General features: G+C 33.7%; 2 protein-coding genes across 2 annotated transcripts; both read left to right on the plus strand.

Annotated features, from left to right (window-relative positions):
* The first annotated feature begins 316 nt into the window (after positions 1-316).
* LOC114169692 (flowering time control protein FY) lies at positions 317-14,336 on the plus strand. The gene is made up of 18 exons (XM_028054955.1): positions 317-750; positions 1,508-1,599; positions 1,746-1,814; positions 1,983-2,087; positions 2,852-2,947; positions 3,038-3,120; positions 3,276-3,347; positions 3,422-3,519; positions 6,456-6,515; positions 6,607-6,667; positions 6,747-6,834; positions 7,360-7,423; positions 8,707-8,785; positions 9,647-9,736; positions 10,186-10,271; positions 10,597-11,102; positions 12,621-12,857; positions 14,049-14,336. The coding sequence occupies exons 1-18, from the start codon at positions 531-533 to the stop codon at positions 14,088-14,090; spliced, it is 2,148 nt and encodes a 715-aa protein (XP_027910756.1). The 5' UTR covers positions 317-530; the 3' UTR covers positions 14,091-14,336.
* Positions 14,337-17,176: 2,840 nt separating this feature from the next.
* LOC114170063 (pentatricopeptide repeat-containing protein At5g38730) lies at positions 17,177-22,236 on the plus strand. The gene is made up of 3 exons (XM_028055539.1): positions 17,177-17,417; positions 17,940-20,198; positions 21,853-22,236. Exon 2 carries the CDS (start codon positions 18,064-18,066, stop codon positions 19,825-19,827), a length of 1,764 nt encoding a protein of 587 aa, XP_027911340.1. The 5' UTR covers positions 17,177-17,417; positions 17,940-18,063; the 3' UTR covers positions 19,828-20,198; positions 21,853-22,236.
* Positions 22,237-22,434: the final 198 nt, after the last annotated feature.

Consider the following 22,434-nt stretch of genomic DNA (forward strand, 5'->3'; position numbering starts at 1 on the left):
CGTGATACATGGTCACTTTTAAACATCGTTATCAAAAATAATAAAATTAACGAAAATTGAGATATGTTCAAAACAAAATAAATAACCAAATTACAAAATAGGACCAAAGTTGTTTAAGTATTTTTCTTAAAAAAATAATTTATAGCAACACTTTTTCTAAAATAAAAAATATTAAATAATAACTTATTTAAATAAGATGTGTTTTTTCTTAGTGTAATATTATCGACTTCCAATTAAATATAGTTTTAAAACTTTATATAAAATTAAAATAAGATCTTATGTAAACTATATCTGTTGACACCTATCAAAGGATTTAGAAGTTTTCTGAAAAATCTTTAGATTTGAGTAAAACGCCGTCGTTCCTGGATTCGTTCCCTTCTTCTCTCTTTCCCGCGCCGCGCTATCGGTTATTTCTTCCCTAATCCCAACCAAAATTTGGGGTTTAGGGTTTTCCTCTGTCCTCTGCCCTCTGCAATCCAATTTCTTGCATTGCTCAGTCTCTGTTTCTCTTTATCCACAACCCAGTGACAATGATGTATAATGATCCGCAGCACCAGCAGCACCAGTACCAGCAGCAGCAGCCGCCGCCGCATTTCCACCACCAGCCGCCGGGTCAGGAGTTCCACCGCGGACCTCCGCCGTCATCACAGGCGCCTCCGGTGATGCGGCAAGGCTCCGCTTCGTCGACGAACCTGGCTCCCGAGTTTCACCACCCCGGCCCCGGAGGACCCCCTCCTCCTCATTACGATGGTTCGATTTTGCTTGTTCTTCCTCCAATTGCTACTTATAATCATGGTTGATCTAACATGAAAACTTACACGTTGTTGTGATTTCATGTAAATGTGGTGCTATTAGGTATGTATCTGAGAGAGAGACGGGCTTTTGGAGAGAAAGATTGTTTAGAGAGAGAGATTTTAGAGAGATAATCTTTAGAGAGGTGTTTTGAGAGAAAAGATTTGAGAAAAAGAGACTTTTTAAGTAGATTTTCTTTTAAAGTTTAGTCAAAGAAGAGTTTGATTGGTTAATTAATGCATGGACTGGGTGGGCATGCGAAGAGATGAACAACTAAGACTTGAATTTTAACTTCTAAAGCTCATTAGAATCTTCTAAAGATATGGCATGTGAAATGTTTGCAATAATTTGATTTAGTGGGTTTGATATGGAATTAAGAATCATTCTTTGTGACCTTATTTTCTTTTGATGGAATGAATAGTTTGTTTCTCTGTGGATCTCTCCATATATTGTTATACTTCAGTTTAGTACTTGTGTGGATATATTGTTTTTTCCCGTGTATAATGTTTCTTCTATTTTTTACTTCTGAGTGAAAATTGCATTATCTATTGCATGTAGAAGAGAAGATGATGCTTGTGGTTTTTGAAAAATGTCTATTCTCATATTATTATAGTTCAAGGTTTTGAATTTTTAAATCTTCTTCATTTCCTCTAAGATTTAAATTCGTCAAAATTAGAGGGTGACTTTTCTAATTTAACATTGATGAATTTTTCAGTTCACAGTGATGGCCATGGTGCTAAAAGAATACGAAAGCTTACTCAAAGGAAAGCAGTTGATTATACAAGCACAGTCGTGCGTTATATGCAGGTAATGATTATTCGTTAATAACTAATGGAATTGCCCATTATTCGTCAATACAAGCCCATAACTGTATTGTTCAAATTTTCTACTTTTTCATCTTCATCTGTGTCATTACAATTTGAAATTTATGGGCAATCTGTACCCGCCTTCAGGTTCGTATGTGGCAGCGGGATTCAAGGGATAGGACAGTATTGCAGCCTACCCCAGCAGCAGCAATTGATGTCAGTGAGCCTCTTTATTGGTTTTCTACTTATTTAATTTGTTTTAAGTTTGTATATTCTTTCCTTTATTCAATTAACATAGCTTGATAGGTTTTAAGAGTTATTTTTAATCTTTAATTTTAATGATCAATTCCTTTTACTAAACACCTTATGCTATTTTTTGTGCAGATGTTGCCAGCAGTTGGCTATCCAGACAACCCATCCACAAGCTTTGCTGCTAAATTTGTTCATACATCTCTAAATAAAAATCGTTGCCCCATTAATCGCGTTCTTGTAAGTTAGATGGAAATGTTGTGAATGGCATGATATAATATGTTATGCAGATTGTCAGTTATTGATGTACCAGCTGTATGTTTTTATTCTTTCAAACATTTCTGAATTGAAGCTGCTTCTCATTTGGATTGATTTTGCTATTTTAGGGTTCTGGAGTAGTATGATATGCTTTTTCACTTGTGTATATCAATGGTAAAATTTGCTGCTAATTTTGTTCAAATGTTACCATGTTTTAAACGAAATAGGCATCCTGTTAATTTATTCTCAAAAATTGGATTGAATAACAAATAATATTGTTTACTTAGTGTCACTTATTTAGTAAAATAATAAGTTAATGACATGTTGAATGTGGTTCCTGTTCTATTTTATAGGTGTTACTCACATGTTTCCTTTTGATTCCTTGATAGTCTTGCTACATAGAAATGGTTTACACCTTTACAATTGCATGATTAGCTGATATTACAAATTGCAGTCTGCCTGCTCCTTTTGGCAACTTGTATACACTATATAATCTGTGTGCCATATCATTCTTTTATTTTATTGGATTTTTATTGTGATATCATTCTTTTATTTTATTGGATTTTTATTGTGAGACTTTTGTATTGAATGCTGTATTATATTAAGTTACAGCTGGACACATTTGTTTCTATCAGGCCTTTCAATTGGTTTAGGAAGATAAAACTAATGCATATTTATTTTCTGAATGTGCCACTGAATTGCATTTGACTTCGTTATGTGAATCGCTGTTTGATTTTCAAAAATAGTGGACTCCAACAGGCCGGCGACTTATTACTGGCTCACAGACTGGGGAATTCACTCTTTGGAATGGACAATCTTTTAATTTTGAAATGATTCTTCAGGTACATAACTTGAATTATTGTCTCAATATATTATTGTAGTCATTAGTCGTTAAAACTAAAAGTCAAATGTGGATTTTGAAACACATGCAGGCTCATGATCAAGCAATCAGGTCCATGGTCTGGAGTCACAATGACAACTGGATGGTCTCTGGTGATGATGGAGGCGCAATAAAGTATATCCATAGTTTAATCTATTATGTTTTAAGCTTTATATTGCATATATTTATTTATGCAGATTTTGGTTGTAAAAGGAACATATGTGTAATGGGATATTTTTCTTACTGTATATCTAATTATATGTATTTGTATGTGTGTGGCGTATTTTTAGGTATTGGCAGAACAACATGAACAATGTTAAAGCCAACAAATCTGCTCATAAAGAATCAGTCCGTGACTTAAGGTAGATGTTTTATTTGAGAAAACAAATTTGTAACATGCTGAAGGGGATGGCTTCTGTAACTTTTTTATAAACAGTTTCTGTAGGACAGATTTGAAGTTCTGTTCATGCTCTGATGATACCACCGTTAAGGTTTGGGATTTTGCACGTTGTCAGGAAGAGTGCTCATTAACCGGTAATGTGCTTTGGATGGACCATATCTGAAAATTAGTTACCTCTTTCTAATCAACTTGGTGTCTTGAGATTGAATCTTAAATAGTATTGTGTCTAATATATTTGTTGTGATCTTACTCCAGTAGTATTTTCTTATTCTCTGGTTTATGTCTGCTTTATATTTTTAGGCTTCCTAATTACAAATTGTGTTGCTTGTGCATTTAAAATTGAATCTCTTTACGTTAAATAATCATTTGTGTTTCTAGATGTTGGGTTGTCTATGGTAGAGGAATTGTAAGTTTTAAAATAGAGGAGTATCTGTTCAATTTTCAAGTAATACATGCCACCAGTTGCCTCCTTCTATTTGTGCTGGTGTGAGTTGGATTATTCTCATTATTACAGCTCTTTCTCATCTTATTTGTTGTGGAACAAGTCCTTGTGGATGACTATTTTCATATTTTGATGGGGATACTTGTTTACTGTTGTTGGTTTAATGCCTTCTAATTTACCATTTTGCTTTCTTAGGGTTGCTCTCAATGATTTAGTTTATTTATTTGGATTGCTGGCTTGTTACTTGTGAAGGACCTGTGGGTAGGACTTGCTGTTGCACATTTGAGTTGATGTTTGTTCTCTCTTTTCTTTCTCTAAGATTTATTATCTGTTTGGAATTATCATGAACTGTAGAGTCAACCATTTTGGTAGGCCCACAATACAAGGGGGAGGGAGAAGAGGGGGCGTGGGAATTGAAGAGGGAATAAATGGACCTAAGAAACATAAGGAGGAGGGCAAAACAGAACGGACAGGTGGAAAGAGGGAGATATGAATCATGCAGAAGGATGAAAAGGAGAATGATTATTTGGAGGGGTGAGTAACCAAAGATGGGCATGAGGCAACATGAGTTAGAATTGTTTGGTTAGGCGGAGTGGAGAAGTTGGTTCTTCCTCATAAAAAGGGTGCTATAATTTCTAGTGTCTTATTTTCAATCTTTCCAGAAGCTTTGCTCCATCCATTGTCAGTGCTTTTATTCTTCTAGATTTTTCATTGTAACAGAGGCCTCCCTCTGATTTAGTTGTAATGCAGTATCAATTATATTTCAGATTTATCATTCCAATTCTGGTGCCTAGCTCATTTAAAAAAAATGATTCCCTGCTCAACATCTTGCAATAAGACCCCTTCATTTTTAAACTGTTATTCGACTGTTTTAAGTAAAAGTGCTTGTGGCTTTTTTCTTTTTTCTGAGCTAAAAGGGGTCATAGATGAAGAATTTTATTTTTAAGGCTTAAATATGTTTATTTTTTTGTCCCTGATATTTTTTACTTTTGGCCCCCAAAAAATAATTTTGTATTTCTTCCTTTAAAACTTTTGGATTTGCTAACCGGTCCTTGAAACATTTTTGGTCACTAAAAAATCATCATGTGTTTTCCATGAAATGATGACATACGTTAATAATGCCAATTACATTTTTTTTTCAGAAACCAATATCTAAGAAAGTTATCGGGGACCAGGAAAAGTATGCCACATGTTTTGGGGAATAAACATATCTAAGCTGATTTTTAAATATCATTTATCCACGATTTAGAGTATAACTGGAACTTCACAAATTTAAATGAAGATAATGACTGGATTTGTAGCATTATGTGTATACATGTACATACCATTATGGCCTTCAGAATATACCATAACATGTTGGGGACCGAAAAACAACACTTTGTTGTGCAATTTGTTAGAGATTTTTTTTTTCATACGTGAAATACTACTATGGTCATTAATGTTCTACTTTAAGTGCATGTGGAAACTTCAAAAGTTCCAAATATAATGGAGTCATCCCACCATGTCTATTTATTCTTATGTCTTTCAATGCCTTATATCGATTAGAGATATGATCAAGTTATATTATATAAGTGAGTGCAAATCACACTTTACAAACCTGTTTTATAAAGTTGATTTAAGCTTAGAGTTTACTTTTTAAGGTGATATTAGAATCTATTCTTGCGAGTTTGTTGGGATTATCATGCTGCTTGCACTCAAACCACCCACAAATATGTATTCTTACACTTGAGATGTCCAACTCTTGGTTTGAGAGGGTGTGTTGAAAATCCCGATATAATAAAATTATAGTATATAAGTGAGTGCAAACTTCATCTTATAAGCTGGTTTTTTTTATGTTGAGTTTGGTTTAAATTCTATTTTCTAAGAAATGCTTAGATTTTTATGCAAAGTTTTACGTCTTTAAATTTTCCTAGGCACTCGATTGTTCTTCTAGAATGTTACCTTTTATTAGTTTTTCTTTAAAACCAATCAATTTGATAGGACCCAATTAATTCCTGGATTTATATTTCAAAAGTCTTACAATCTATGTTGTGTTTATGGATGACAAATGAACTTATACCCACGGGTGTTGTTTGAATCTATCTCAATGTTGATATGAGTATGAGTATGAGTAATACTTGATAGGTAATAGAATTTGAGATAAACATAGAAATGCAGTCGTGTGACTGAGATAAAGGGAAGGTTTTGTGAAAGAACAAAATGAAATCTACGTCTATATTGTCACAATCTGTCATGTTTTCAAATACATTGAAGAACTTCCTGAAGTAGCAGTTGTAGGAAGTCAGGAGCAGTTACAGATTAATGTAACTGCCTAGAGATACATAACAGAGAAATATAAAATATAACAGTAACAGTAATGTACAGAACAGTAAAATTATAAATTACAAACAGAAAAAGAGATAACACTAATGATAGGAATGGAGATGAGATACAAATTTCATACTCCTTAGGAATTAGGAACAAGGATGGATATGAGTTTTTAATATGGGGACAGGGACGGGTATATTTAAACTCGCTTTTGCCCAGCCTTCTTGCCATCTTTAGTTGTGTTCATTCATTATATTGTTTTGTTGTCTGTTTTGAAGGCCTAACCTTAGATTTATCTTTGTGGCATTTGAACTCAGCCAGGCCATGGTTGGGATGTGAAGAGTGTTGACTGGCATCCTACAAAATCCCTTTTGGTATCAGGCAGGTGCTTTAAATATTTCTTTTACAAATTTCTCAAGATTGTCAATTTCAATGAAGTGATTATATGTCCCATCTGATTTTCACAATGCAGGCGGGAAAGACAATCTTGTGAAACTTTGGGATGCTAAGACAGGGAAAGAGCTTTGCTCATTGTGAGTGTAAACATTAGTGCTGATTTCTATTGTTTCTTGTGTTTGCTTGTTTTTATAGATTCATACTTCTGTCATGCAGTCATGGGCACAAAAATACTGTGCTATGTGTCAAGTGGAACCAAAATGGCAACTGGGTGTTAACAGCTTCAAAGGATCAAATAATAAAGGTTGGTAAATTTATCTTCGTGATGCTACCAATTATTGGATCCTTAATATGCATTTGCTTGTCATTTATATTTTGAATTGTTAAGTAAACCTTTGAGGATTCCGAGTTATTTTATCCACCGATCAATCTTTCGTCATTTTTTACTGTAGCACTGCACTTTGATTTATTTCTTTGTAACTTTACCTTTATTGCTCATTGCTTCCCATTTTTTTCTTACTTAATCCTGCTCTGTTACTTATTTTCTCGCTTTTGGCTTATTATGCAGTTAAGATAAAATAAGAAGAGTGATTTTGAGGCAATATTTTTGAGTGCACAATTCACATTCAATTAAATGATATCTAAACAGATATTTAATACGGATACAGTTCGCATGAAGAGTAAATAAACAGTTAAATTCTCTTAATTTCCCTCAATACAATGAACTAAATCTAATAGAAAGTGAGATAGTAATGCGGTTGTTTATAACTCCATCGTATGCATTTCCTATCTCAGAGTACCAATATTCATATTTACCTTGTATTTACAGCTTTATGACATTAGAGCCATGAAGGAGCTTGAGTCATTCCGTGGACATCGCAAAGATGTTACTGGTTAGTGGTGTATCTTTCTCTTGGAATAAGAATGAAAGTATAGTTCATTGAGATTAATATATCTTGCAATAAAAATAATGATTGCTCAGAAGGTGTATGATGATAAAAACAGGATTGTCACCAGAAATTCTTCTGCCTAAACAACCTAAAAGTGACTCTGAAACATTTAGGAAAGTTCATTGTTACATATAGGCTCTTTCATAAATTTTTTGAAAATCTGTCACGCAGCTGAGATTATATTAGTATATATGGAATTTTGCTGTGTTACCTGGCTTTGGAATGCGTCAGGTCATTGTAAAACTGAAGTCGAGTTGGGTCAGAATGATATGTGACACACAATTAACTTCAAGCTGCTTTTTAAGTTTTGATTTGAAGTTTGATTGGAATGATTGATTTTAATTGGTGGAAATGTCCTCAAAGTGCTATGAATTGTTTATACTTATGTTTGGGTATTTTATGTTGCTAGATGTGACTAATTGTATGACTTGGATTTAGTTTAGTTAATAATCCTAGCAGGTTAATGCTGAGTTATTTAGTTCAAGTATTATATGTTCTCTTCTTTTATTAAGATCATGTCATCAGTCTACTAATCTCAATAACTGCTTTGTTGGCTACCATCTTTCCTTTCCATATATGCCTTGACTATGCCTAACACTGTTAATGACAGTTAGCAAAGTTAGATTGCAGTCAACAAAAATACTTTATCGAAAACTTGAGCTAAAAATGGTTAAATTAAATGATGCAACAATTTAGTCTCAACCCCAAATAACATTTTTATGGAACACTTTGAGCACCCCATCCAATTTTAAAATTAAGTTCTGTGTATTCTTATTGATTAATTATACTGGTTTTCCTAATATAGTGGTGTATTTGCTGTTGTATGCAGCAGTGAGCATATTGATATGCCACTTTTTTATTAGAAATTGAGTTTAAGGCCTAACTTAACCTCATAAAATTGACATGTAAGAGGAAGATTGCCCTAGCTTATAAGCATTACAGAAGCCTCAGCTCTAGTAGACGAGGGTTTATATCCACCCACTCACCTATAACATTGAATGTGCATGAGATTGCAAATTAAGGGTGGCTGAGACTGTCCACAACTAATGCAACTTTGAAAGCTTTTGGGTTCCTAGAAAAGAAACTCGTAGTTCCACACGTTATGAATGCACGCACAAAGTTACTTGTTGCTTAATGTTTGATGTAGGGTAAATGATACTTTCTCTAATACTTCTGCAACTGTGATAAAATGGAATATAATCTTTCTGACTTTTGACACTTGTTAGCTTTGGCATGGCATCCATTCCATGAGGAGTACTTTGTGAGTGGGAGTTATGATGGTTCCATCTTCCATTGGCTTGTTGGGTAAATTCGTTTTCTCAGTTGTTGTCTTCTCTCTCTGTAGTGCTTACATTATTTTGTACAATGTTCTTTTTCTCGTCATCCCTGTCTATATCAGTTTTATTTGGTTGTGATTTTTCTGTTATTTTTGAAGATGATTGGATTCTTTGAAGCGCTTAATAAATAAGTACTTATCATGTAAGCAATTGGATTTATGTTTTTATAATTATAGAGAAAATAATGTTAAACAATTTTTGTATAACTTGTAAGCTGTTTTCGTAAGTTATTCTGTTGGACTAATTCGAAAGCAGCTTATGAACGTATCAAAGGCTGCTTTCATAAGCTCTTCCAAACACTTACGCGAGTGTTTATGTCATAAGATATGTCTAAATAAGTTGTTAATAAGCTATTCTAAAGTAACGGGTCTTCTTATGCCTAAAATGCATTGGTGGAGTGTACTATATGTATTCAAATTAGTTGTTACAAGTTTTTAAATTAAATTTGGGGAAAACTATTAGTTACTGTCATAGAATTAAAGTTTGTGTGTTTTGCTCCATAAGAAATGTTTGCTGAATTTGAGCTATTGCTTCACACACTGGGCTTAGGTGAAAAATATCAGCTATTGTTTTTAGTTGTAGCACCAGTGAGTTGATTTATCACAATTTTTATTATTACAGCTTCTGAAATAAATGGTTATTTTTGTTTTCTTTTTTGTCTTTCAGTTTATATGTATAGAAAGCAAATGCTTATATAGGTTCAACTTGGAAAAACAGATGTTTCGTAGTTCAGATTTTTTTCCACATTATCTATAAAATTAATTACTTGTATTTTATATGTTATGTCTTGTCGTAATTTCTGATTATTGCATTTCCAATGTATATACAGGCATGAAACTCCCCAAATTGAAATTTCTAATGCCCATGATAATAACGTGTGGGATCTTGCATGGCATCCTATTGGATACCTTCTGTGCAGGTGAACTTTCTATTTCTTTCTGCAATAGCATCTTTAATACATAATTGAATTCTTGCTGTCTCTTAGCTTTTTGGATTACCAATATTCGAAAGGTTGTGTTCCATTTACACTGCCTGTCTTTTATACTAAAGCAATAACCTTCTGTTTTTCAAATGTTCTCCGAAATCAAAAGTATTATATTCTAAAGGAATTTGGGAAGAAACTCTGACAGATATCATGATTTGTTTGAGGATTCTTTCGAAGCTTTTGGTTTTATATTACAATTTCTGTAATAATATCCAAAATTGTGATACCTTAGTTCTCAGTTCATACAATTACAATAACGTTTTGCAATTATATAAATTTTCCTGAAATGGTTTTTTCTCGGTAGCCCATTTATTGACCTGTTGATAAACGTAAAGAATGTGATTGCTGATACCTAAGTTACTGGACCATATTTTCTTCTACAGTGGCAGCAGTGATCATACAACAAAGTTTTGGTGCAGAAATAGGCCAGGAGACACCCTTCGTGATAGATTTAACCCTGGCATGCAAGGTTTGTTCAATCCCTTAAAGGCAAACGAAGAGCATATATTTCTATTTTCTTCAGAATCAAATCACTAAACCTTTCAGTATCATTTTTCATCTAAATATTGAACTGTATAGTTTGAAAGGTTTTGGATTGTATTACTCTTCAACATTTCATGGTAATGCGAATCCCTTAAATTTTGCTTTAAACTTGAGGTAGAGATTGCAGTATTTCAAGGCTTTTTTGTAGGATGGAGAGAACTGTGGTTGGTAATTTTAGTTAGAAACGATGTCTGTTTTGAGTGACATTATTTATGAAGTGTGACGTTAGTTTGAACACATTCATCTGTCAGGATATGCTGATCCAAATCCTGTTGCTGGTCGGGTGGGTGGTAATTTTCCAATGGCCGAAGGCCCAACAACTCCAGGACCATTTGCCCCTGGGTTAACTCGAAACGAGGGCACCATTCCAGGTGTTGGAGTTGCAATGCCCTTATCTATTCCTTCTCTTGACATGCCTCAAGGGGAGCAGAAGCAGCCCCATCCTGTTTCAATGGGTGCTCCACCTCTTCCCCCAGGTCCACATCCCTCTCTTCTTAATGCCAACCAACAGCAACCATACCAACAGAATCCTCAGCAGATGCCGCCACAACATCAACACCAGGGTCTACCACAGCAGATGGGTCCTTTGCCAATGCCTCCAAACATGCCACAATTACAGCATCCTTCACATTCACCCATGGTCCCTCACCAGCATTTACCTCGCCCTCCTCCACAAATGCCTATTGGCCTGCCAGGATCTATACCAGGGATTTCATCAGTACCTACTTCACATCCGATGCCAATGCCTGGCCCTATGGTACGAGTTCCTTGGAACTTTTCTTGTATTCTGATTTTTCCTATAAAATATTGTAAAGATATGTGGATTTAACTTCTTCGTGACGTGATAGATTGTTTTGAGTGTTGTATTAGTGGTGGCTGTATTGGGCTAGATATTGATGTTTTTGTTGATCTTTCATAGGATTAGCATGATAAAATGTGTCTTTTCTTAATCCTGTGGAAGGGAGATGGAAAATGTTTGTACACTTTTAAGAAGATAAAAGATTTCCCCATGTTTTGGTGTTTCTTAGGGCTTGTTTTGTTTGAGAAATAATTTTTTGTTTTCATTTCTGTTTCAGAAATGATTAGAAATGTGCCATCTCATATTTACTTTCTTTCTGAGGATTTGTATTGGAATTAACCTAGACAGTCAATATACATAGTATGATACAGTACAGATGTGGATAAGGATATTTAAAAAATTCAAAGTACAACACCCTCAACATTTGTTTCCACACACATGCATTATATTTATAAAGAAACATTCAAATTACTGATTACACATCAGTACATAAACATAAAAATTGTCAAGTATATAACTGCAATTTTAAAAATACAGTTATGATTATAGCAAGGAGAGTTACACATCTTTCCTTCACCCATATTTGAATATACTTTTTTGTACTATAAATGTCACAAAATAACAATTTCCATGCCAAAGTTAGAATGCAAAAGAAACTTTTTTAACAATAAACATGCCAATACAAATCTACATCATGAAGTTGTATACTTGATGTATCTTTTAGCTAAAATGGAGCTGTATTTTGTAATAGGATGAAAATATCAGTGAATATGAGATATATCTTCCTGAGGGTTCCCCCTTCACAAAAGATTTCTCCTTTTCTCAAAGAACCAATGCTCAATTTACAATATTAACAAATCTGCATCTCTCCTATCCTTCTACTGTTTATATCAACTAAGCAACCCTTTTTAATATTCCATCTATCATAATAAACTTATATCCTGATTGGCACTGCATTTATTTGTAAAATTAAAAAAAAAAAAGATGTAACAGAAAACATCTTATCCTAATTAGGTTCTTATGTTTTCCAGTTTGCCTTAGCCCATTAATTTGAACTTTTTATATTACCACAAGCTTTTCTTTAAAATAAAAATAAAAATGTTTTATCATAGTTGGACAAAAGAGATGCATTATCTTTTGCACAAATAGGAAATAGAAACCGTCTTCCTGTAATTATGGTGTCATGCTGCTGTGTGCGGACTACAATATTTATATTTTCCACATTCAGACCATAACAAATTAAGAGTTCAAGTTATTTGGAGGGCTTTTGTGTGATACGAAGATGATTTAATCAATGGAGAATAATATTTATGTTTGCTAGCCAGTACAGACATCATTCTTTGAAGGAGACTATAACAAGAAATCAAACCATTTAATTGTATGCTAATTTAACATATCGGGTTGTACAAGATCTCTGTAATTAAGTTTGATGCACATTTAACAGAACCATTTCTTTTTTTTCTCCTTTGATTTCAGGGGATGCAAGGGGCAATGAATCAGATGGGTACTCCAATGCCACAAGGTCCTTATGTGGGCATGAATCAAATGCATTCAGGATCCTTGCCTACGAGTGGAGGGCCACCACTTGGTGGTTTTCCAGGCAACATGCCTAATATGCAAGGCCCATCAAGTGGCAATTATCCTCAAGGTGCTTCATTTAACAGACCTCAAGGTGGCCAAATGCCTTTGATGCAAGGGTATAATCCTTACCAGGTAAGTTAGCATGTTGCTTTCTGAACTACTTGTTACTTCATGCTACTAGGTTTTCCAAAAGTTGAAACTTCTGTTGTTTATGATCCTATTCCTCATGTCTTGTCTTGATAGAGCTATTAAATAACACACATGTCAAACTAAAAATATTTCTCTGTTGCATTATTCTCAACATTAATAGCTTCCATCTCCACACTCACCTTTTCCATTTTTTACTTTCTCTCGGTTTTTTTCACAAATAAGAGATTTTTCTTGATGGATAACTGAGCAGTGGGCATTGGTATATGCATTTGTTTTCTGCTCCACTTGATCATAAAATTTATTCAACATCTGTCAATGAGAAATTTTCCGTTTATCACCATGGTCTTGGCATAACTAAATTAGGTTTGATTTGTGCAATATCTTTGATAGTCAATTAATTAGTTCCACTGGAACATTGGATGGAAAATGTCTGGATATATTGGAGGAACTAGACATATGGTTTGTGTCTGCAACTAGATTAAGACACATGGATTCTATCTGATGAGGCATCACACAGGGCTGTTTCTTCTTAGTGACTTTTTCAGCAATGATACAATTCGAAGTTCGAATTTTAACTTCTAACACTGCTGATGTTTCATTTAGTGCTGTTAGTACTTTAAATTGTAATAAACGTAAATAAAGCCATCTGCCTTCTGAGTTTTGAGACAACTAGGATCCCAATTCATTCTGTCAATAGATATTTTCCTGACCGGGGGAAAGGAATTGTAGTTTAGCTGGAACACGTTTCAGATTCACATTAATAGTAAGAAAACTGAAAATTCTGACATTCGAATCAAAATGCAGAAAAATTCTGAAGGACAAGGGATTGAAGGATGAAAAAAGGTCAATTTCTAAAGAAAGAGAGCACACTTAGCCTTTTGGAATTACTCTTCATTTTTTTTTTCTGATTCTCTTGGTGTTTACCTGTTTTGAGATTGTGATTTACTTTCACATGGATTCTCAACTGACTTCACATTGCACCAAATAGAATTTATGTATTTATCCAAACTGTGACATGTATTGTTTAATACATAAATTGGATGAATTTGTTTGATATGTTGTGATGTCAATGGTTACATGATCATACTCCTGTTTTTCATGATCATTAATTAATTGCTGTTTTATTTCCTGTTTTTCTTGATGATGAATAAATTGCTGTTTTATTTCTTGCAGTCTGGTAATCAAACTGGGATGCCTCCAAACGCACAACCCTAGAATAGGAATTTTCTTCCTTTTATTGCTGTAATTTTTATCCATTGTGAGTTCGGTCTTTCTGTGTAATTGATGTTGTGTTCTGCTGCTGAAGTTTCATGTAGAGGAATTTGTATTCTATTTTCTTACTGTTAGTTCTCTCTTCTTACTGTTAATTATTTATACTTTTCCCTTTTGATGTGAATGCTTTGGTATTTTAGTCAAGGTTTACAGTTAATTTATGAAGACGTAGATTACATTCCCAAATTATTAATCACATCTAATTTTTTTATTTATGTAAATTTCTTATGAATTCTACTCTTTAATCTAGTCATATTCAACGGCACTTTTGATCTAACCAAATAAAAATTTTATAATGAACAAAAAGTATACACTCGAGAGTGATATAATTTCTTAATCTACTAAGCAAAAGAAGGCATGCTATTTATATTTTAAAGTTAATAATTTATAATAAGGTCATGAAATAAATTATATGAGAAACAACCTTCACAAATAAAATTTACTTGTTTAAACATTTAGTTATTAATAAAAAGTGCATTTAAAATCATGTCATAAAATATATAAGTAGTATTTTCTTTGCAACAAATACCAAAAATTGAAGTTAACAATTAATTTAATATTCAATATTTTATTTCCTTCTCTTAGTCCTTGAAAATACATTCCAAAATTTTTCAAAAGCATTTAACCTAATATCACTTTTAGTGTGTACACCTCTGTGGATATTTAATTTTGGTCATGAAATTTTTTAATTATATGTTCGTTTTTTCACGTTTCTAAAACAGTATTTTTTTCTTTATTTTCTTAATAAACATGTTTGTTAATAATGATATAAACTCTATTTCTCAAAAACATGCTTAACAACCTTTAACACTACTTCCAAAACAAAAGGACTAAATGAGTACTCAACTTTTTATTAAAAAGTTAAAGATCGTACAATTATCAATTAGGTTTAATAGATATTTTGGTTTCGATATTTGTAAGGTTGATTTAATCGGATTTTTTTTTAATTCAGTTTATATTTTATTTAAAAGTATATTCCTTCAATTAAATTAACTATTGTGACAATGAGTGAATTATACAATAGTGAAAGAGAATATCAGTATTATTTCTGTCTGTTATTGTGAAGAACTGAAGTTTAGGCTTAATTGAACCCTTTCATGTCTAAGTATATCCATCTTGTGCATGAGACTTGACATTAATGGGAATTCAATAGCGGGTGGAATGATATGTCCAACAAATGACAAATCTTGCTATGATAAATTCTAACAATGACTCTAATAATACCATGTAAAAAATGGTGTTTAAGCCTAGTTCAACTTTACAAAATCAGCTTGCAAGGTGAGATTTACACCTACTTACATACTGTGAACTGACCTTATCGCTAGTCGATATGAGACTTCCAATACATCCATTCATGCTAAAATATATCTATCTCGTGCGTGAGACTTGACATTAATGGGTGGTCCAATATTAAGTAATATGAGTTTCTCCTTGGATAAACAAGACACAAACCGTTCGACGAAAAAACTGACCGAAATTGAAAATCTCATGCGAATGGGAGGATGGAGGATGCAAATTGATAAACTTGAAAAGGGAATACGAAAGAAACTATGTCACTTGCTTCGCTTGCAAGATAAGTAGTGTTTCACCAATTGAAATACAATATGTCACACACGCTACTCGGCTGAATCGAGATAAGTTTAGTTCATGCCACCCGAATCCTTAGGATAATTGAATGCATCTTCACACCACTCATACGTTTGCAAGATAAGTGAAGAATGCTGTTGAGAAATGGAATTATGCTCCTTTCCACGCCATTCAATAGGCTCCATGACATAAGTGGAGGAGTCACCACTTGAGCCACTTGTTCAAGATAAGACTCAGGCACACATACACAAGAGAATCACTCAACAATATCTCTTCATGTATATTCAAAATTTGTCTTTATAATGAAGGTCAACCCCCTATTTATAGTGGGGGTTCAAATGACCTAAAAAAAGTCCTACTAAACAAGATTTAAACCCTAAATAAAAGAAAACACAAAAATGTGTTTGCACTCACTCGGTCGTGGTTGTTGGGCTGATTTGGAAATCCTTCTCTTCATGCCCCCTTCCCTAGTCATGCCAACATTAGCAAGTGGAACGATATGCCCAATAAATAACAAATCTCGTTAAAATAGGTTTTGATATCATATGAAAAAGTGGACTTTAAGCTTAACTCAACCCTACAAAACCAGCTTGTAAGGTGATGTTTGCATCCACTTATATATTGTGAATTAGTTTTATCTCTAGTCGATATGAAACTTCTAACAACTATTAGCACTTTCGTTCTCATCTTAAAATATTTTACATGTTCTGATTTCCTTTTCCGTAAAGATTGTGTTTTAAAAAAGAGGTTTCATGTTTGTTATAAATGAGTGAAAATTGTTTGCAATGCCCTCAACCGATTAAGAATATGAAAGAAATTGGTGAATAATATTTTAATGATATATTATGCGAGTTTTTCTTTCAACAATTTTGAATATTTATCGATACAATTATAATAAGACATGATATAAAACCTTAAAAGTAATGTGTATCTTATTTTTTAAATGTTAATTAACTTTATTTCATATTAAATATGATATTTAGACTAACATTTATTGAATTGTTTGAAACTATCAAAAATCTTAAATATCTCTATTATATATATTTTTTATACCATCATAACAAAGATACATCATTCAATAAGTTTGTTAATCTATTACTATGCAGTACTATGCAGTACAAGTAGAATATTAAATCTCTTTTCAAATGTAATATTTAAAGGAATAATTATATATTAACAATATTTTTATTTTATAATAATAAAGTTATCATTAATAGTATTATATATCACTTTTTATAATAATGATTATTATTATCACTAATTAGAACTATCATTATTTTCCTTATTTCATAGTATTATATCAATTATAACAATTATATTAATATTTTTAATATTAATAATGCTTATAACTAATATACAATTATTAAAAAAAAAATCTGTTAGCTTTCGTTAAGTCTTCTGGTTGACTTTTACGGCTGACATACTTTGCTCGAAGGAAGAAGTTTCGGGTCCAACCCCATCCAATAAATGGTTGGGCCACATGACCCGGCCCAAACCCAAACAAAATATTTCAAACTTAACCTACGTCGTACTCCGCCGCCGTCGCCGCCACCATCTGCGAAGGCTTTCCTCAACGTCTACCGTGCTCGGTTCATCCCACCGTAGCAGCGTCACTGTCCGACTACAACACTATCATGTTCCTGCCACAGCTTACAACCGCAAAGTCCTTTTTTCTTTTTTGAGGTTTCTTTCTTGTCTTTTTGAATTCTAGTGTTCGTTATTTCTTTACCCATTTTTCAATTCAAATTATTTCTGTGCCTTGGATTGCTCAGTGAATAAGTATTATTCAAATTTGGGTGTTTCAATTTTTCGCTTGGTTTTGGCTAATGGCTTGTTTTCTTAAGATATTAATGTAATGCAAATATTCTTAGGGTACTGATTTACCTTTCTGTTTAGACTTAGATATTGAATAAGATGCACACCTTGTGTTTGGTTAATGCCCCGACTTAGATGAAGGAGATGAAATGTCATGTGAAAGTTAACAATGTGAAGCTTTGTTTATAAACAATTATAAGCTTTATCTCCATTTACAGATTCCAAACTTACCATCAACTAGTTTAGACACATTCAAAGCTTCTACTAATGTCAGAATGCATTAGAATATTTTACTAACGTATTTAAAAATTCAATTTATTATAAACGTTCTCAAAATAGTTTAATTCTTTCTTATTGGATAATATTTTAATGAGACATTTTACTTCTCAGGGTTTTCAAGAAATGTGAAACACAACTCATAGCAAGAAAACAAATTCAAGAAAACTAAGCGTAGCACCAAAGTATGGTTGTGAAATGAAAATTATGGGCTTCCTAACTGATCATATTGCCAGACATGGTTTTCATTGGGAGTCATAAGCAATTTATTGATAGTGTGTGCACAATTGTGATCAAGGGTAACTGGGGCAATCTGTTGAAGGTGAAGAATGCCTCTGCATTCACTTCTTCTACCATTCACCAGGTACTGTTGCAACTCTCACTCTATGATTATGGGCTCTCTCATTCCTTCCCATTCTTCAAATGGCTCGATTCCATCCCAAATTATAGCCATTCCTTGCAATGTTCATGGGTCATGATTCACATCCTCACCGAACATAAGCATTTCAAAACTGCACAACATATGCTTGAAAAAATTGCGGACAGGGATTTTCTTCCATCATCTTCAGTTTTGAGAACTTTGGTGAGGACTCATGACAACCCTGAAGTCAATTCTCAAGTGTTGAGTTGGCTTGTCATACATTATGCTAAGTCAAAGATGACACATGATGCAATACAAGTTTTTGAGCAGATGAGGTTACATAAAGTCAAACCTCATTTGCATGCTTGCACTGTTCTTTTGAATTCCTTGTTGAAGGACGGGGTTACTCACATGGTGTGGAAAATTTACAGGAGAATGGTTCAAGTTGGGGTTGTTCCCAATATGTACATTTACAATTGTTTATTCCATGCCTGTTCAAAAGCAAGAGATGTGGAAAGGGCAGAACAGTTATTAAATGAGTTGGATTTAAAGGGTATGCTTCCTGATATCTTCACATATAATACTTTGATATCATTATATTGCAAGAAAGGTATGCACTATGAGGCTTTATCTATCCAGAGCAGAATGGAAAGAGAGGGGATAAACCTAGATATTGTTAGTTATAACTCTCTTATTTATGGATTTTGCAAAGAAGGCAGGATGAGAGAAGCTATAAGGATGTTTAGAGAAATAAAAAATGCAACTCCCAATCATGTGACATATACTACATTGATTGATGGTTACTGTAAAACAAATGAACTGGAGGAATCTCTGAAAATTCTGGGGCTGATGGAGTCTAAGGGATTGTACCCTGGAGTTGTAACTTATAATTCAATTTTGCGAAAGCTCTGTCAAGATGGCAGGATAAAGGACGCCAACAAACTCTTGACTGAGATGAGTGAAAGGAAAGTTCAAGCTGACAATATCACTTGTAACACACTTATTAATGCATACTGCAAGATTGGAGATATGAAATCTGCTTTGAAATTTAAGAACAAGATGTTAGAATCTGGACTAAAACCTGATTCATATACATATAAGGCACTGATTCATGGATTCTGCAAGACAAATGAGTTGGAAACTGCAAAGGAGGCAATGTTCAGCATGCTTGATGCTGGATTTACACTCAGTTATTGTACATACACTTGGATTGTAGATTGCTACTGTAAGAAAGACAATATGGATGCTGTTTTAGCACTGCCAAATGAGTTTCTGAGTAGAGGTCTTTGTCTAGATGTTTCAGTATACAGGGCATTGATAAGAAGGTCATGCAAGTTAGAAAGGGTTGAATGTGCTGAAAAGTTATTCAATGAAATGGAAGGAAAGGGTATATCAGGTGACAGTGTTATCTATACCAGTCTTGCATATGCTTATTGGAAAGCAGGGAATGCAAGTGCTTCCATGGGTGTGTTAGAAGAGATGACAAGGAGAAGGTTGATGATCACAGTCAAACTGTATAGATGCTTTATTACTTCTGATGTTAGTGAAAATAAAATGTCACTGATCTTCTGGAATCATGTGGTGGATAGGGGTCTGATGTCGAGAAATTCAATGAATAAAATACAGCAAATGTTGATATGAAGGAACCCTCACATCTAGAGTATTCTTCATAGACCTGTTTGAGGGGCAATGCATTACTTCTGCTTGTTAATGTCTTCATGTTTTCACTTTTCATTGGAATTTGGAAACCACTGAGATTTGGGAAAATATGATGCAGGCCAACCTCTTTGCAACCTTGCATGTTAACCGTCATAAACTATCTTGTTTTAGAGTCCATTTATGCATCATGTTCATAACAGATACAACTCTTTATGGACCGGGAACAGTCACTGCTGTTTTTCTTCTAAAAGGTTATATCACAGAAGAACATCATTTTCAGCTTATTAGGAGGAAGCACATATCCTTCAAATATATGGGATTAGGCCATCATGATTAAGCTGGAGCTTGAGCAGGTATTTTGTGTTGATTTGGATTATCGTGGGACTAAAGTTTTTTCTTGCTATGATAATGCATGTCGTATATAATTTATGTATTTCTTTTAATGATAGCTTATCTTATGAACTGCAATATTGATAGTTTCCTTCTCTGTTTCTTACGGTTGAAGTGGGGTTGGGCGAGGCAGGAGAAAGGTACAACAAAGACAAATCTAGCAAAAAGAAAAAGACATTAGAATAGCTTGCACTCTATGAACATATCTAGTGAAAGGTCCAAGTTTAGATATTTCCCTTTTAAAGTCTTGAGTGCTCCACTCCAAACAAACAAACCAAAATCTTCACAGATATGATTCTTCCATCCTAGATCACGCCTAAGTAAATTTAAGGAAGAAATTAATCCACGTTTTAAAGGCAATCCTAGGATTTACCTAAATGTTAGAAATCTTACTCCATCTTTAAATGGTTTAATAGTGTCGTACGAATAAGTGTGCTGTTGTTTCTTAGTTGGAGAGCCAGGGACCCATATCAATAGAGTATTTTATGACACTAAAAATCTGCAATAGTTCACTAGTATCAAGTCTCATCATATAAGAAAAGTTTGGCTGGAACTTTTGATTTTCAAAAGAGTCTTTCAAGAAGGATTCTCTTTCCATTTGGATGTGGGGAATTCAGAAGTGCAACATGGGTGCGACTGAAGAAGTCTTACAATCTGATAGAAATGGACAAGGTGAGGACCTCAGGACCATTTAAAGTGGAAGGACCGATGAACATTGGACTCCTCTTAATGGCCTTACTATCGGAGTTGAATTGATTGGAATTGGACAATCATTCGAGAAATTGTGGTTGATAAGCAGTGGTACAAGCAGATCACTCAGCCTCGTGGTGACTGGTGAGCAATAAGATATGACTTGGCTCTTAAGGAAAAAGATAAGCTAAGAACATGGCCTGATACAAGTGACAAATGGTTAAACACTAGCATGTTGGTCAAGATGGGCTTAGTGTCTACACATTGGTAGGTATGTTGCAAGAGAGGTTGGTGCACGCTGGCGTTGAAAATTCAGTAAAGGTTTATACAAAAAAAGTGTGGCTTAAGAAGTGGTGTTGGGCCCACTTATTTTCTGTACAAGAAAATTAAAACAAATCTCCTTAGGTTTTTGGACTGAAGCTGGTAGCATAACACTAGGGAATGAGTAAGAACAGAACTAATGACATACTAGGAACCTGGTTGACTTTAAGTCTAACTTAACCTTACAAAATCAGCTTGTAAGTTGAGATTTGTACTTATTTATATATTGTAAATTGGACTTATTTCTAGTCGATCTAGAACTTCCAACAACCTCTCTTTATGTTTTCACTTCATAATGTTGCTTTGGTTTAAGTCCATTGATTATCAGTTGGCTTCTCTACGTTACTATTGGGGAAAAACTATTGAAAATTACATGCAAACTAAGAGTTAATGAAGGCAATGCTAGATAGCAGATAACAACAGAAGAGCACACTCCCACTTTGTCTGTGATCTTGCAACATCACACGCCGTATTGACAATGACAAATGAAGTTAATGAAATGTTTGTTTGAATGTAATTGTGGCAAACATCAAGCACTTTGTTTTCAATGCACATAGACATTGTTTACATATGTGGACAATATTTATAGATTAGACATTTCCGCAGGTTTACCAACAGGAGTTTCAACGAATTGTGAAGGTTACTGGCTTGAGTGTCATACAATTTTGGATCCTACAATGCTGTGGAACGTGCTTGATCGTCCAAAAATCAAAGAGGTGACACAAACACACGTTCAAAATCAACTCATTGTGCTTTTCAGAATTTCAATTTGAAAGAGTTTGCATCAACAGTATGCCACTTGTTCCCTCGTTCAATGTATCTCAGGGTGTTGCATTATCTACTTGATTGTGATGTAACATATCATGATATAATTGTCAACATTATTTTGAAAACTTTAGTTTGAATATTGTTGCCTATCAGATTCAATGATTACAGTTGTGCAAGTTTGGTGTCATAATATGCATTTTTAATGAAACATTGTTGACAAAAGCAAACAGATATTATTTCTTAAATTTATTTTTGAAATGCTAGAAATCACCTCAGATCAAAGGTGTATCTGTATTGATAAGTAATTTTGTTCTTTTAGCATGTTGTCAGAAACTTAAAGTGTATATTAAAAGCTATTGACAGATATCAACTTTAGATCTAAGATTTTAAAAGATTAGTTTTTGACTTACATACAGGGAA

The sequence above is a fragment of the Vigna unguiculata genome, chromosome 11, assembly GCF_004118075.2.
Source record: "Vigna unguiculata cultivar IT97K-499-35 chromosome 11, ASM411807v1, whole genome shotgun sequence".
NCBI classification, from domain to species: Eukaryota; Viridiplantae; Streptophyta; class Magnoliopsida; order Fabales; family Fabaceae; genus Vigna; species Vigna unguiculata.

What these genes read in the sequence shown, in the direction of transcription:
- LOC114170063 (XM_028055539.1), top strand. Translation starts at nt 18,064, where the DNA reads ATGGTTTTCATTGGGAGTCATAAGCAATTTATTGATAGTGTGTGCACA.
- LOC114169692 (XM_028054955.1), top strand. Translation starts at nt 531, where the DNA reads ATGATGTATAATGATCCGCAGCACCAGCAGCACCAGTACCAGCAGCAG. An exon ending in GCCCCATTAATCGCGTTCTT is followed by an intron (nt 2,088 to 2,851) that starts GTAAGTTAGATG and finishes TTTCAAAAATAG; the next exon opens with TGGACTCCAACAGGCCGGCG. An exon ending in ATCTTCCATTGGCTTGTTGG is followed by an intron (nt 8,786 to 9,646) that starts GTAAATTCGTTT and finishes ATGTATATACAG; the next exon opens with GCATGAAACTCCCCAAATTG.